Consider the following 14,401-nt stretch of genomic DNA (forward strand, 5'->3'; position numbering starts at 1 on the left):
TTATTCATGTTAGAGGGCAAAGCAGCACGAGAGGCTGGAGCTGCCAGTAGTATATGGGAGGATACTGTAGGTTGGAACACAGGCTCTGAGCAATAAGAACATCGTCATCATTCCCACGGATTCTCTGGCATTATGTCTGCTGACTGGAGCACATTACAGGGTGATCTGGAGAACGCTGTTTAGTTTCTTTCTACAGTACAACTGAGTAATGCTGTAAAGTCTATTTCTACAGTACGACTGAGTAACGCTTGGAAGTGTGAGAATGTGATTTGAAGGAATCAGGCGCAGGAGGGTAAATCACAGAATACAGAGTTTAATCCGTAGGACACAGTTACGCTGGATAGCGTCAACAAAATACAGGCACACAGGGAACAATATCCCTGGAAATACAAGGTATGGGTAACTCAACCGAGCTACACTAAACTCACAAATAACAATCACCCACAAGGACAAGGGGGGCAGAGGGAACACTTATACATGTACTAATGAGGGGATATGAACCAGGTGTGTGTAATTGACAAGACAAGACAAATGGAATGATGAGATATGCAGCGGCAGTGGCTAGTAGGCCGGTGACGACGAACGCTGAAGCCTGCCCGAACAAGGAGGGGAGGCAGCTTCGGAGGAAGTCGTGACAGGAAGTCTATTTCTAAAGTACTACTGAGTAACTCTGTGAAGTCTGTTTCTACAGTACGACTGAGTAACTCTGTGAAGTCTATTCTACAGTACGACTGAGTAACTCTGTGAAGTCTATTCTACAGTACGACTGAGTAACTCTGTGAAGTCTATTCTACAGTACGACTGAGTAACTCTGTGAAGTCTATTCTACAGTACGACTGAGTAACTCTGTGAAGTCTATTCTACAGTACGACTGAGTAACTCTGTGAAGTCTATTCTACAGTACGACTGAGTAACTCTGTGAAGTCTATTTCTACAGTACGACTGAGTAAGACTGTGAAGTCTATTATTGTGCAGTATTTGTATTTGTATTTATTAAGGATCCCCATTAGTTCCTGCCAAGGCAGCAGCTACTCTTCCTGGGGTCCAGCAACATTAAGGCAGTTATATACAATTTTAAATACACTGCTCAAAAAAATATGGTGGATGGAGCGAGACATGATGTTCCAGATGTGCTCAATTGGATTCAGGTCTGGGGAACGGGCGGGCCAGTCCATAGCATCAATGACTTCCTCTTGCAGGAACTGCTGACACACTCCAGCCACATGAGGTCTAGCATTGTCTTGCATTAGGAGGAACCCAGGGCCAACCGCACCAGCATATGGTCTCACAAGGGGTCTGAGGATCTCATCTCGGTACCTAATGGCAGTCAGGCTACCTCTGGCGAGCACATGGAGGGCTGTGCGGCCCCCCAAAGAAATGCCACCCTACACCATGACTGACCCACCGCCAAACCGGTCATGCTGGAGGATGTTGCAGGCCGCAGAACGTTCTCCACGGCGTCTCCAGACTCTGTCACGTCTGTCACATGTGCTCAGTGTGAACCTGCTTTCATCTGTGAAGAGCACAGGGCGCCAATGGCGAATTTGCCAATCTTGGTGTTCTCTGGCAAATGCCAAACGTCCTGCACGGTGTTGGGCTGTAAGCACAACCCCCACCTGTGGACGTCGGGCCCTCATACCACCCTCATGGAGTCTGTTTCTGATCGTTTGAGCAGACACATTTGTGGCCTGCTGGAGGTCATTTTGCAGGGCTCTGGCAGTGCTCCTCCTGCTCCTCCTTGCACAAAGGCAGAGGTAGCGGTCCTGCTGCTGGGTTGTTGCCCTCCTACGGCCTCCTCCACGTCTCCTGATGTACTGGCCTGTCTCTTGGTAGCGCCTCCATGCTCTGGACACTACGCTGACAGACACAGCAAACCTTCTTGCCACAGCTCGCATTGATGTGCCATCCTGGATGAGCTGCACTACCTGAGCCACTTGTGTGGGTTGTAGACTCCGTCTCATGCTACCACTAGAGTGAAAGCACCGCCAGCATTCAAAAGTGACCAAAACATCAGCCAGGAAGCATAGGAACTGAGAAGTGGTCTGTGGTCACCACCTGCAGAACCACTTCTTTATTGGGGGTGTCTTGCTAATTGCCTATAATTTCCACCTGTTGTCTACTCCATTTGCACAACAGCATGTGAAATTTACTGTCAATCAGTGTTGCTTCCTAAGTGGACAGTTTGATTTCACAGAAGTGTGATTGACTTGGAGTTACATTGTGTTGTTTAAGTGTTCCCTTAATTTTTTTGAGCAGTGTATTACATCACATTACACTTCATAACACTTTTCACAACACATTAAGTATGTTCCCTCAGGCCACTACTCTACTACCACATATCTACAATACAAAATCAATGTGTACGTGTGTGCAGAGTGCGTGTCTTATCACGTGTATGTGTATGCGTGTGTTTGTGCCTGTGTGTGTGTCTCTTCACAGTCCCCGCTGTTCCATAACGTGTATTTTTATCTGTTTTTTAAAATCTGATTCTACTGCTTGCATCAGTTACCTGACGTGGAATAGAATTCCATGTAGCCATGGCTCTACATAGTACTGTGCGCCTCCCATAGTCTGTTCTTGACTTGGGGATTGTGAAGAGACCTCTGGTGGCATATATTGTGGGATATGCATGGGTACAAGTAGCCTGGGTGCATTCAGGCCCTCTGAGCACTATTGCTAAAACCACACGTCAGTTTTAGACCTCGGTTCACTAAGAAAACAGACCTGACCATTTTATCATATCGACTCGGTACTGGTACTCCCTGTATATAGCCATGTTTTACTGGTTATTTTTATTAGTTATTAGTTACTTATTCCTTGTGTCACTACTTCTATTTATTATTTTTATCTTTCTCTGCATTGTTTGAAAGGACCTGTATGTAAGCATTTCACTGTTAGTCTACACCTGTTGTTTACGAAGCATGTGACTGTCACGGATTCAGCCGAGGCTGCTCCTCCTCCTTGCTCGGGCAGGCTTCGGCGTTCGTCGTCACCGGAGTACTAGCTGCTGCCGATCTATGTTTCTGTGTTCTACTTGTCTTGTCTTTATTGTTCACACCTGGTTCCCATTAGGTATTGATTACTCCCTATTTAACCCTCTGGCTCCCACTGTATGCTGTGCGTGTTTGTTCATGTTTGGTTGTCGTCTGGTGAGCGGGTTTGTTTCCTCCCTGCGTGGAGGTTATGTTATTTACGTTACCTACGAGTAAAGTACGTTTTCGATTAGCTCTGTGTCCTGCGCCTGACTTCATCCTACCGCATCACATTGACATCTTGACAGTGACAAATACATTTGGATTTTATTTGATCCATCCGTACTGTGCCTTCCCTCCAGCCTGCTCTCCCGTCCAGGAGCCATGTATTATGTCACAGTACAGGGACGTTGCTGGCATTGCTCGGCCGGGAGGCAGCACGCCTCTGTCCATCTACCCTCGCAACTGGTTTGTTGAGTACAGCTGTAACAACAACAACAGAGGCAGATATAGAGAGAGACGCCCAGCCAGGACAGCCTTAGTCATCTTGCTGTGTGTTTATCGCTGTGTTGAGATTTTGGCTGTTAAAGCCAGTTGGGAAGCCAGATAGTTGACAACAGAAATGGCTCTATACATTTAGACTACTATCATCAAGTGTGCTCTGTTACCTTCTTTCTCTACCTCAGCCTGTAATCATTTCCTTAATACACACACTTTTACAAGTAGACAGTATAAGCCAAATATGACTCTGTGGCCAATAAAATGATGATGATGATGATGTGTGTGTGTGTCCATGGACTACCAAAGGATACTGCAGGCAGCCTGTTAATGAGGGGCTAATCACTCACCCAACACAGAGACACGATGAGCATCTCTCATAACAACACTGGTGACATCAGTCACATAACTCCCTTTCGTCAGAGCCAGGCTTTAAATCAGCTGTGTCTAACGGCAGAGCAGACAGACATAAAGGCAAGCAAGGAGATTGGTGAATTAGAAATGATAATGGTGAAATGAGGATCTGTAGCGTGTGAGAAGAAGCATAGCGGGGGAGTGAAGAGTGTGAGAGAAGATAAAGACATGTAGCGTGTCTGTGAAAAGAGAACAGAAGAGCAAAGAAGAGAAAGGCCCTACACCCAGCTGAGGGTAATTAGATCCATAGTGTGAGCTCACAGCAAGTGGAGGAATCTCCCTGGGCCTCTCTTGGCTTCTGTGGACCAGATGGAACTATGACTACATTCTCTCCATCTCTCCCCTCCCCTCCAAATTCAAATAAAAGAGACTGGTACAACCAAAAGGAGAGGCTAGTCTCCAAACATCCCCTTGAACTCTCTAGACATAAAGCACCCCATGAGACTTTCCATGAAGAGTCATAAAAACCATTTAAAACATGTTACTTATTCATGAATTTGTGGTGACATATTACTCCCTCTGATGGAATTCTATTAGAATTCTCTGGCAATAACATCCTATCCTCTTAGCTGAGAGAGAGAGCCCAATGATGTGGAACGTGGAATGCTAAGCATATCATAACAATAGCATTTGCACTCCAATGCTACCAAATTGACTGTTTAATTCATCTCTCTTTCTCTAGCACTCTCTAATGCTCTCTCTCTCTCTCTCTCTCTCTCTCTGGGTGGCTGACAGAGTCATTTTTACAATGATGTTCTTCTCTCGTTAAAAACGACTAAGTGCTTGAACTTTTAGTCTCCCTGTTGACTCTGGGATTGCCTGTTTGGCTTGCTGCTGGTTTGTTGTTTTAGCCGTAAAAACTCAATTAATATGAATTGACCTAAAGAAATAGCTGACTGGCAGCCGTACGCAGGACTCAATAACAGACTCCACTCATTCACTATCTGCCAAGTAAACACTCTTCATATTCAATTCTTATACTGACAGTTTTTAATAAAAGCAACACTTGATCATGTTGATATGCGAGTGTGTTCTATTTATACATGTATACCACTTTCCACCTGAGAGCAGTTCAAATGACTGTTTGGTATGTATGATGAGTGCCAGAGACATGGAATGTGACATATTGCTACTACACCACACCAATCAGAACCCCCCTTCTCCCCCCCCCTGATAATCAAAACACTGTCCTGTTCTCTCCTCCCTAATCTCCTCCCTCTGTCTTCTCCACCCTCCTCTACTCCCTCTGTCCTATCCTCCCTCCCTACTCTCCTCCCTCTGTCCTTTCCACCCTCCTCTCCCCTCCCTCCTCTCCTCTCCTCCCTCTGTCCTCTCCTCCCTCTTCTCTTTCCTCTGTCCTCTCCTCCCTCAAGGCATCAGCATGCTTCAGTTCGGCTGGTGGCTAGCGGAAGTCGGCTAGCCGAACCAAACGAGTGTTCTCGCATACTCCCTTAAAAGACCTTTGCTTGAAAACGAGAAAGAAGAGGCAATAGTACTGTTTGTCCTATTTGAGACGCCGTAGGCAGTATACAGTTCCTCAAAATAGTCAGAATTAATCTACGACAACTCAAGAAATCTGTCATAAATTTTTACGTTTTTGCCGAGGATATCTTAGTCGCACAATTTTACATCTAACTCAGATGTTTGGTGCAGTATTTCTCAATGAAAAAAATATGCATGAAAAAACAAGTATTCTCTCATTAAACGACAACAAAGACTTTATTGAAGAATCCCTACAGTTGACCAATCACGGACGAAGGGGCATAGACTTCGGCTCCCAAACTTTGTCTGGCTTGAAGAAAAAATTGTGCCCGAACAGCCGAAAAACCCCTCACCGAAGTCCAAAACAAACAAAAAAAGTCACAAAATGTCGTCATAATATATGCACAAACTCTTCCGAACTGTTTTGGCTGGGAAGCATGAGGACGCCTTTAGTAGAAGCACTACAAGGTCAGACAGCCCTCTACTCAGCCTAGACAAAGACTGGTTAACAACCTCTTGCCAGAAAACACAGGTGACCTTCACCTCACCTCACATCACTCAGACCCAGAAACAGGAGGGCTCCACAGCAGCCTCTGTTCATGTTATGTATGAAATCTGTGTATCTCTGAAAAAGCTCAGCAAAGGGTTAAAAAGACTCTGCACACTGGGATGTATGCTTCCTGCCTCCCCTGTGCTTTATTGACATTGTTTCCAGCCTTAGGTCTTCGTCAAGTCTTTGCCTATCTCTGAAAAAGCTAACCCAGCCGTTTCCAGCCTTCTGTACCATCTTCTTCTACAGTATATATACACAAGATGATAATAATCACATCTGAATGCTCATATTGGATTATGTCTGAAACCGGGAGAGAGACTGCTGTAAGTCAATTACATTGCCAAGCTAATTGAGGCATGTATTAGTCAATCACACATTACCACCGCCCTGATAATCACAGTGTGGAATTAGATATTTTCTCCTTCTGTAGTTCCCCGTTACGATACGCATCAATACCTTCTATTCCACCTCATCACTTCATCAGTCACCACTGTGATGTCTGGAGATGATTACTGGTCTTCATTTAGAATGAATTACTCTGGAACAACACGCTAGCACACAATGTTCCTGGGATTATGGAGGAATGGAGGGAAGGAGGGAGGGATAGAGAGAAAGAGAGGGGAGTAGTGGCAGAGAGTGGGAGAAAGAAAGAAAGAAAGAAAGAAAGAAAGAAAGAAAGAAAGAAAGAAAGAAAGAAAGAAAGAAAGAAAGAAAGAAAGAAAGAAAGAAAGAAAGAAAGAAAGAAAGAAAGAAAGAAAGAAAGAAAGAAAGAAAGAAAGAAAGAAAGAAAGAAAGAAAGAAAGAAAGAAAGAAAGAAAGAAAGAAAGAAAGAAAGAAAGAAAGAAAGAAAGCATGGCCAATCTGCCAAGGGATCCACATTGTTTCCTTCTGCCAACGGGGGATTCTTATCAAAACGCTGCCAGGACCATCATGAAAGGATATGGTAATTAACAAAAACACACACACACACACACACACACACACACACACACACACACACACACACAGAGGTAAAAAGGCGTGTTGAGCAGTGAGGCAATATAATGTGTCTGTTGAGGGGGTATTTACATAGCCTTGCAGAGTGCTTGTCACATTCAATTAATTACTCTCTGCTCAGCTGACAAAGATGATTAAACAAGAGAAAATATCCCCATAGCATCCCATAATATATCCTCCACATCCTTCCTGCTTGGCCTGCTTCCTTTCAACATGTTGCCAAATACGTTCTTCAAATGAGACCCTTTTCGATGAAAGTTTGATCTGTTTTATTTTCCCAAGGGGAAAGCATCACTACTCCCTCTCCTCTCGTTAAAATAGGGATAAAAAACAGACTGAGGATGGGGTGAGAGAAAGAAAGGGAGAACGCAAGAAAGCGAGAGAATGTTTTATTGAAATGAGGAGGAAGAGCAGAAGCGGTTCGCTGCTGAAGGAGAAGAAAGGATGGAGGAAAAACAAAGAGAAGCTAATGAGCTGTGTGTCCTACAGTGTCCACTCCCTCACATCTCACACCTCTCACCCGCCCCGTCCTCCTCTACAGAGACGTTTAACACTGTTGTCACATCAATTAGTCGGCGAGGGCAGGCAGAACACACACAGCCTTTGATAAACAGATGGTGGATGTTTCTACTCGTAGCACTATTAAAGGAATACAGCACAAACCAAGAGGAAATTAGCCTCATATCTTCTAATGTACTGCGTAGGCTACCATAAATGATCCTAATGGGGTATTACATCCATATATGAAAAATATTATTCACGCTCATTGCTTTTATCTCACAAAATGCATGTTGAAGTGTTATATTGTTGTGTCAGCATTTACAAACCAAACACTAGAAAACTCCACATGGGTTTATAGAAGACTTGGAGGGGAGCTTGGGCCTGTTTTGGTAGGAATGAACCAAACACCCCAAGGGGATTCAATACAGAAATCTACAACTCAAGTGTGTCAGAGCTCCCTCACGGTGCTCTGTACTGAAAGATACTCCAGCAGTCTGTGGCCAATTCTTCACTCATCTCAAACACACACACACATCTCTGGGGTGACCAAACTGCCGCTGCCTGACGCCGAAGTGAATCCATTCGTCATGAAACTGATTTCAGAATGGACATTCTTCAAATAACCTGTTTTCATACAAATGTCATTTTCAAAACAAATGTCTGAAATCAATTTTTCCCCGTCTCCCTTTAGCCCTTTGTCAGTGAATATAATAGCATGCTTCATTGAGATTCTCCGTATCTGGGGCTGAGGGTTACACACACACTCTAACGCTCCAGGGGGAAATGGTTTAAGAACCGTCACGGGAGTGTTTTTAGTCGTGAAGTTGATTTTCTCTCAATCACCCACACCTTCACCTTTTTCATCTCTCTCCAACAACAGACCCACACAATGAAAACCCACAGAAACCCTTGATTGACAGGTGTGTGTTGTAGCATCGTGGCCCCCCACCACTATGACTTAGTGTAAAATAAACGATAAATGCTCAGCTAGTGTGTTTGTGCATTGAAAAGTTGAAAGAGTGCCTTTCCCAGCCGCAGGAGTCGGAGCAAACGTGGCAGCGGCAAGCAACATTACTAGAGTGATCCCAGTAGTGAACTTGCTGGCCAATCAGGTCAATCACTTCTCTTTCTACTTTTGCTGTGACTCACCACTCGCACATCTCTGAATAGGTCGTTTAATCTCACAGTCAGCCCAACAAACAGACAAATGGCATTGTAAATGCAGGCAGCACCGCAGTAATGTACCTATCTGTATACCGTTCATCTGACTGACTCAGCCAGCACAGCACCTTCACAATCCCCTTTCCTTCTCCGCCATGCATAGCACAGACTAACAGAGTGCCTCAGGTGTCACAGATACATAAAAGAGGCGCAACACAGACAATAAACAGGCTTACGCACAAAGACGTGCACACACAAACACTCAAGCACAGACCGTCATAAAACAGACAATGAACAAGCTTCTACCTGCAGTTAGGTGGCGGGTCCAAGGTTATCTCAGCCAGCTCCTTCTGAATCCTGGGGAATAAGGAGGAACACACATGTTATACACACACACTTTATATACATTACACACAGATTATATATACGTAATGCCATACACACACACACTAGCTAGCCGGTGTATTATTGTATTATAGAATCTCTCTCTCTCTCTCTCTCTCTCTCTCTCTCTCTCTCTCTCTCTCTCTCTCTCTCTCTCTCTCTCTCTCTCTCTCTCTCTCTCTCTCTCTCTCTCTCTCTCTCTCTCTCTCTCTCTCTCTCTCTCTCTCTCTCTCTCTCTCTCTCTCTCTCTCTCTCTCTCTCTCTCTCTCTCTCTCTCTCTCTCTCTCTCTCTCTCTCTCTCTCTCTCTCTCTCTCTCTCTCTCTCTCTCTCTCTCTCTCTCTCTCTCTCTCTCTCTCTCTCTCTCTCTCTCTCTCTCTCTCTCTCTCTCTCACGAAACGAAAGTGATCTCTACTGTTCTCTTTAGCAGTGTGTGTGCCTACTGACGTTAAAAACGTGATTGAGAAATTAGGGAGAGAGATCTTTAATTAGAGAAGAATGGATAAACTTTTTCAATAATAATGAAGGATACTATAGTTATCCCGTTTCACATTGGATTTATTAACAACAAAAAGGTAAGACGTGTTTTTATTTTAATTGTGTTGCCACTCTGCACACACAAGCTTATTCTCTTGGAAGTTCAAAGACATTCAAAGTTCATTCATAGAAGTCGCTCCTCCGTAGGTATAATTCTGTGGGCCTAATTCAGATAATGCATGTCATAACAAGATGCCCAGTGCTTCAAGCCAAGCCTCCTCCTCCACCATCTCTCGCTTTCTCCCCACCCGCAACATTTCAGTCGCACCTCGCACCCTACACTTGTCTGTCCAATGTATGTAAACAACTAGTTATAGCTTGCTGCTCTATCCGCACTGATTGGTGAAGTCATTTCATGTTGATTTCAGAGGTTTAAAAAGGAGCAGAAAGGAACAATATAAACCGTTCGAACTGGTTCAGATCTTTATTTTGCTGTTCGGCACAGTGGAACAGAACGAAAAAAGAATGGTTCTGTTCAGAACTAAACGATTGGAAAATAATTTTGCTTCCAAACCCTTCTACTCGCATTAATATTCATAAACCTACAGATTTTGAAATATAAGCCTGGTTCCGAATGTATAAAGCGTCTCAGAGTAGGGGTGTTGATGTAAATGAGGTCCTCCCTGTCCATAACAATCTGATTCATTATGATCTAAAACTGATCCTAGTCTGAGACGCTTCATACGGCCCCTGGCCCTAAATCATCTATTCACAATGCTCGCAACAACTGTTGTTACTATCTGCAAGATGAGCAATACAAACAGACAGCTGCAGCCATGGGGGAGGACAACGACAAGCAGCCTTCCAATATCAGGAGATAGGGAAGCGTCACAACATCAGTAGAAATGGCACCCCACCGTTCACCACCACTACACCACTACCATCACCGCTCAGAGCGGGAGAGAACCTCAGGTGGTCCTTTTGTTAATTTCACCTGTCATCCCTGTCGACTCGTTCCCTCGTTCCTCTCCAAATGCCACACCACGGAGGTGTGCGCACGCATACACACACACACACACACACACACACACGAGTGCTGACAGGTAGGCACCACACCTCATAGAGCGAGTGAGCAAGGGCAGAACAAACGACAGCAGATCCCCTCATCTCCTCTGTGTGTGCTTGTATTAATAATAAACTCTCTGGTTCATGATGAGAGGAGACTGAGGGTAAATCATTGTGCCCTACTATTCAGTACAGAGAGTGGGAAAATACATATTTCTGCAAGTGGCTGTATAACTGTAATACATTCACCACAGTTATGGAGTAAGTTGTTCCCAGGCTTGAATGCACAGTACGCTCTGTAATTTCATCTACAGTATTTTCTCCTGAGGTGGCATATTTTACCTGGTGAGGCTGCAGGCTGTTAAGAAAGGATGGAGGGAGGAATAAACGAGGGAATGAACGAGGGAATCCAGGGGGAAATGGACCAATTACAGAACATGCAGGCCTCCCTCGCTCACGTTCACGCATCCATGGGCACTCTCTCTGTGACACAAACACTTTTATTTTTTTTATGTCCCACAGACCATTGAATTTCATAATAACCCATTGATGGTTATAATAAACCCACTGCTTCAAGGTGCATCTGAGTCAATATCATCTCCGTATTATACTGTTTATGAAGTACATTCTTGGCTCAGAATGGTGCATGTACAGTATATACTGTGTAGTCCAAAGAAATTCCACAAAAAACATAAATACGCTACCTGCCTATTGTATTTGAACAAGACCATCAAGGACACGTAATTACACAACCTACAGAATAGAGAGAATTACAGCTCTACCTCTTGGCGCTGGTGGAGAGCTTGGCAGCGGTCTTGCTGGATATCTTGGCCTCTTTCTTCTTGGGCGTTGTCTGATCCCTCTCCTGAGCCTGCTCCTGACTCAGAGGGGCCACCTCTCTCTGCTCTGTGTCCCAGCTGCCTCCACTGGTGTTGGGACTGTCGTCCGGCCTCGAGCTGGGCTGCAACTCACTGGACATCCTGGCGCTGGGACACACATGCATTCAGGTACACACACACACACAGATAAGTCGAAGGTTTGGGGTTTCCCTACACACCTTACAAAGAAGGTTATCACCTGACTAAAGATATAGCAGTCAAAGGTTTGAATCCTATTGGTTCGGTGGTTCTCCTTCAGTCAGTAGCTATTCTGTTAGAAGTACAGTATTAAAAACCAAACCACCAGAGACGGCCAGCCAGCCACAGCCAACAGAATGAAATACTGTTCCCCTCTCAGCTCTTAGGTCTTTTAAAGGTCATTATAGCAAGGCAGGCAGGTTCCATGTCCCCACGGACCAGCAGACCTGCTCACACTACAGCCTCTATAATCAAAGCTCCTTCTACAAGGTCGCATTGAGGAAATTAAATTTCCCAACATACAATATGAGCCCTCAAGGTGAAGCTGTGCATTTTAAACATTCACAGAATGAGAACCAGTTGTTTGGGTAAATGGGGGTTGTGTTTGTGTGTGTATGTGTTTGTTTGTGTGTGTAGGACTACTGTAAAGGAGCAGATGGTTGCTGAACTGAGCATCACATTCCAGAAAGAGCATGATGACAGACAACAGATCTTCAATCAATGCAAAGTGCAGTTATACCACACACACTTTCGTCATCAACATTCAGGATCCATTGGGCAACATTCTGCACAGACAGTAATTGGATACATTAACACATTTTTCTCCTGATACAGTTATTGGTGATTTCTACTGAGGCAACTGATGAGTGTTGTTAATAGGATAAGCATACAATAACAAAGCATGATCTTCTAGAATACGTTATGTTTCTGTTCTATTTTATTGATTCTATTCTACGTGTCATATCTCTTTGACAATTGAAAGACTCACGATCAATTGAAAATACTGTGAGATTTGGCTATCAATGACATTGGTGCACATGTAACAATAACATGAACCCAGCCAATCCTTCTTCTCCCAGGCCATTGGCTCTTTAAACACTTTCAGTGTTCTCCTTTTGAACCTGACCAGTGATCATAAAAACAGCTCAAAAGTAACAAATCCCGTGCTGCATTGGTCTCACAGTCATTCATACAAAAACAGATAATGATGAGCACATGTTTCTTTTGTTGTGTAAATAATCCCTGTTGTCAAGCGGGGCTGTCACAATAACTGCTGGGGGAGCACCCTCACATCGCGTGCACCCCACGCAATTGAAGAGGCCTAAAAATTAACACCCCAACAGTAATCGGAGAACCCTCATTTGCCCTCATAGCCTAAAGATACGCTGACACACAAAAGAAATCGTTCGCAGCAGTTTGAGTGAAATATTAGCTGAGAAGCTTTTCAGTTCCCACATTAAGAGCCCCCCGGCCCATCCGGTCTTTAAACGTTACTTTCAATGTGCAGTTGTTACAATGTTTCAAAAAGAGATTACCTTCCAAATAGTTGACGCACGGACGGTCGATGCAAACAATCTATCAACCCCTGAAGTAGGCTATATCCCGTGTGTTGTCCGCCGTTCTATTCGATTTGGTTCTCCGCTTTCGTTATCCGCTCTGGCTGTGAGAAAATCAGACAACCCGACCGCCTCTGAGCGCGCGCTGTCTTTTTTTTTTTTTTACACATTGGGTACACGCGTGCGCGCAACCAAGTGTGTGTGTATTGCACTGTTCTAATGGGGTAACGAGCATTGGCAGTAGAGGAATAACGGTCAAACCTAACAATATATCATGAATAGGTCACTGTCCTTTTGATATATTAGGGCATTTTTCCTTCTGCTTTTTCTTTATTTGAAAAGTTCAAGGACAGTACATAGAAAACGACATCATCTTCAAATCAGACAAATCAGCACCCCCTGAAAAATCTAAATTTAAAAAAAGAATTCTCACAAAGGTAGTGAGCTGGGCCTTTAACCTCTTATGGATCTGACCCTTTTTTAAATTTTCGCCTCAAAATGACATCCCCAAATGTAACTGCCTGTAGCTCAGGACCTGAAGCAAGGACATGCATACTCTTAATACCATTTGAAAGGAAACGCTTTGAAGTTTGTGGAAATGTGAAATTAATGTAGGAGACTATAACACATTAGATCTGGTAAAAGATAATACAAACAAAAAAACATGGTTTATTTTTTATTTATTTGATCATATTTGAAATGCAAGAGAAATGCCACAATATAATATTACAGTTTAGTCGCAATTTCACTAGATGGCAGCAGTGTGTGTGCAAAGTTTCAGTTTGATCCAGTGAAGCATTGCAATACTGGACTATTTTGTATCAAGACTGCCCAAATGTGCTGAATTGGTCAATTGATACATTTTCAAGTACATAACTATAGAGAACATACAAAAATGATATCGTAATACAAAATGTAAGTTTACACATTCCCAGGAATGTCATACATGATGGATCATCAGCTTATACACTAACTTTCACACATCTAGATGGCCGGGCAGGGTGGGTGTGGAGCCAGAGACAGCAGGGGTTCAAACTGTAGAACCAGTTCCTACATTTCAATATAAAAATTGATTTTATCAAACAAAACTATGCTACATTTTTATCTCTGGGACCGTTAGGATGACACATCAGAGCAAGATTACTGAATGTAAGTACATTATTTACCTTCAGAGGTGAATGTATCAAACCAGTTGCCTTGATATGTTTTTTGTTGTTGTGCACTCTCCTCAAACAATAGCATGGTATTTTTTCACTCTGCCCATATAAGACATTTCTATGTCCTGGAAAGTTTGCTGTTACTTACACAACAGTCATGCTAATCACATTAGCGCACATTAGCTCAACTGTCCGGAATATGGGACATCGATTCCGTAGAGGTTAATAGTGCTGTATTAGCGGACCGATATAGCATCTGTAGCGCGGGCAAAAATATTTTTGCTGCATTCCTCCTTCAAAATACAATAAAATAAAATAAATATGCAGCAC

At 43.7% G+C, this 14,401-nt stretch overlaps 1 protein-coding gene across 1 annotated transcript in view; it reads right to left on the bottom strand.

Moving 5' to 3' along the window:
* The window catches only part of LOC121571923 (ubiquitin-conjugating enzyme E2 E2-like), a 65,534-nt gene extending 52,482 nt beyond the window's left edge, over nt 1-13,052 (bottom strand). Inside the window, exons 1-3 of the mRNA XM_041883721.2 lie at nt 12,894-13,052; nt 11,284-11,487; nt 8,884-8,934 (exon numbers count right to left, since the gene is read on the bottom strand). Of these exons, the coding sequence (XP_041739655.1) occupies nt 8,884-8,934; nt 11,284-11,480 (248 nt within the window). The 5' untranslated portion in view covers nt 11,481-11,487; nt 12,894-13,052. The remainder of the gene's footprint in view (nt 1-8,883; nt 8,935-11,283; nt 11,488-12,893) is intronic.
* Nucleotides 13,053-14,401: the final 1,349 nt, after the last annotated feature.

This window comes from Coregonus clupeaformis, chromosome 8 (assembly GCF_020615455.1).
Source record: "Coregonus clupeaformis isolate EN_2021a chromosome 8, ASM2061545v1, whole genome shotgun sequence".
Taxonomy (NCBI): domain Eukaryota; kingdom Metazoa; phylum Chordata; class Actinopteri; order Salmoniformes; family Salmonidae; genus Coregonus; species Coregonus clupeaformis.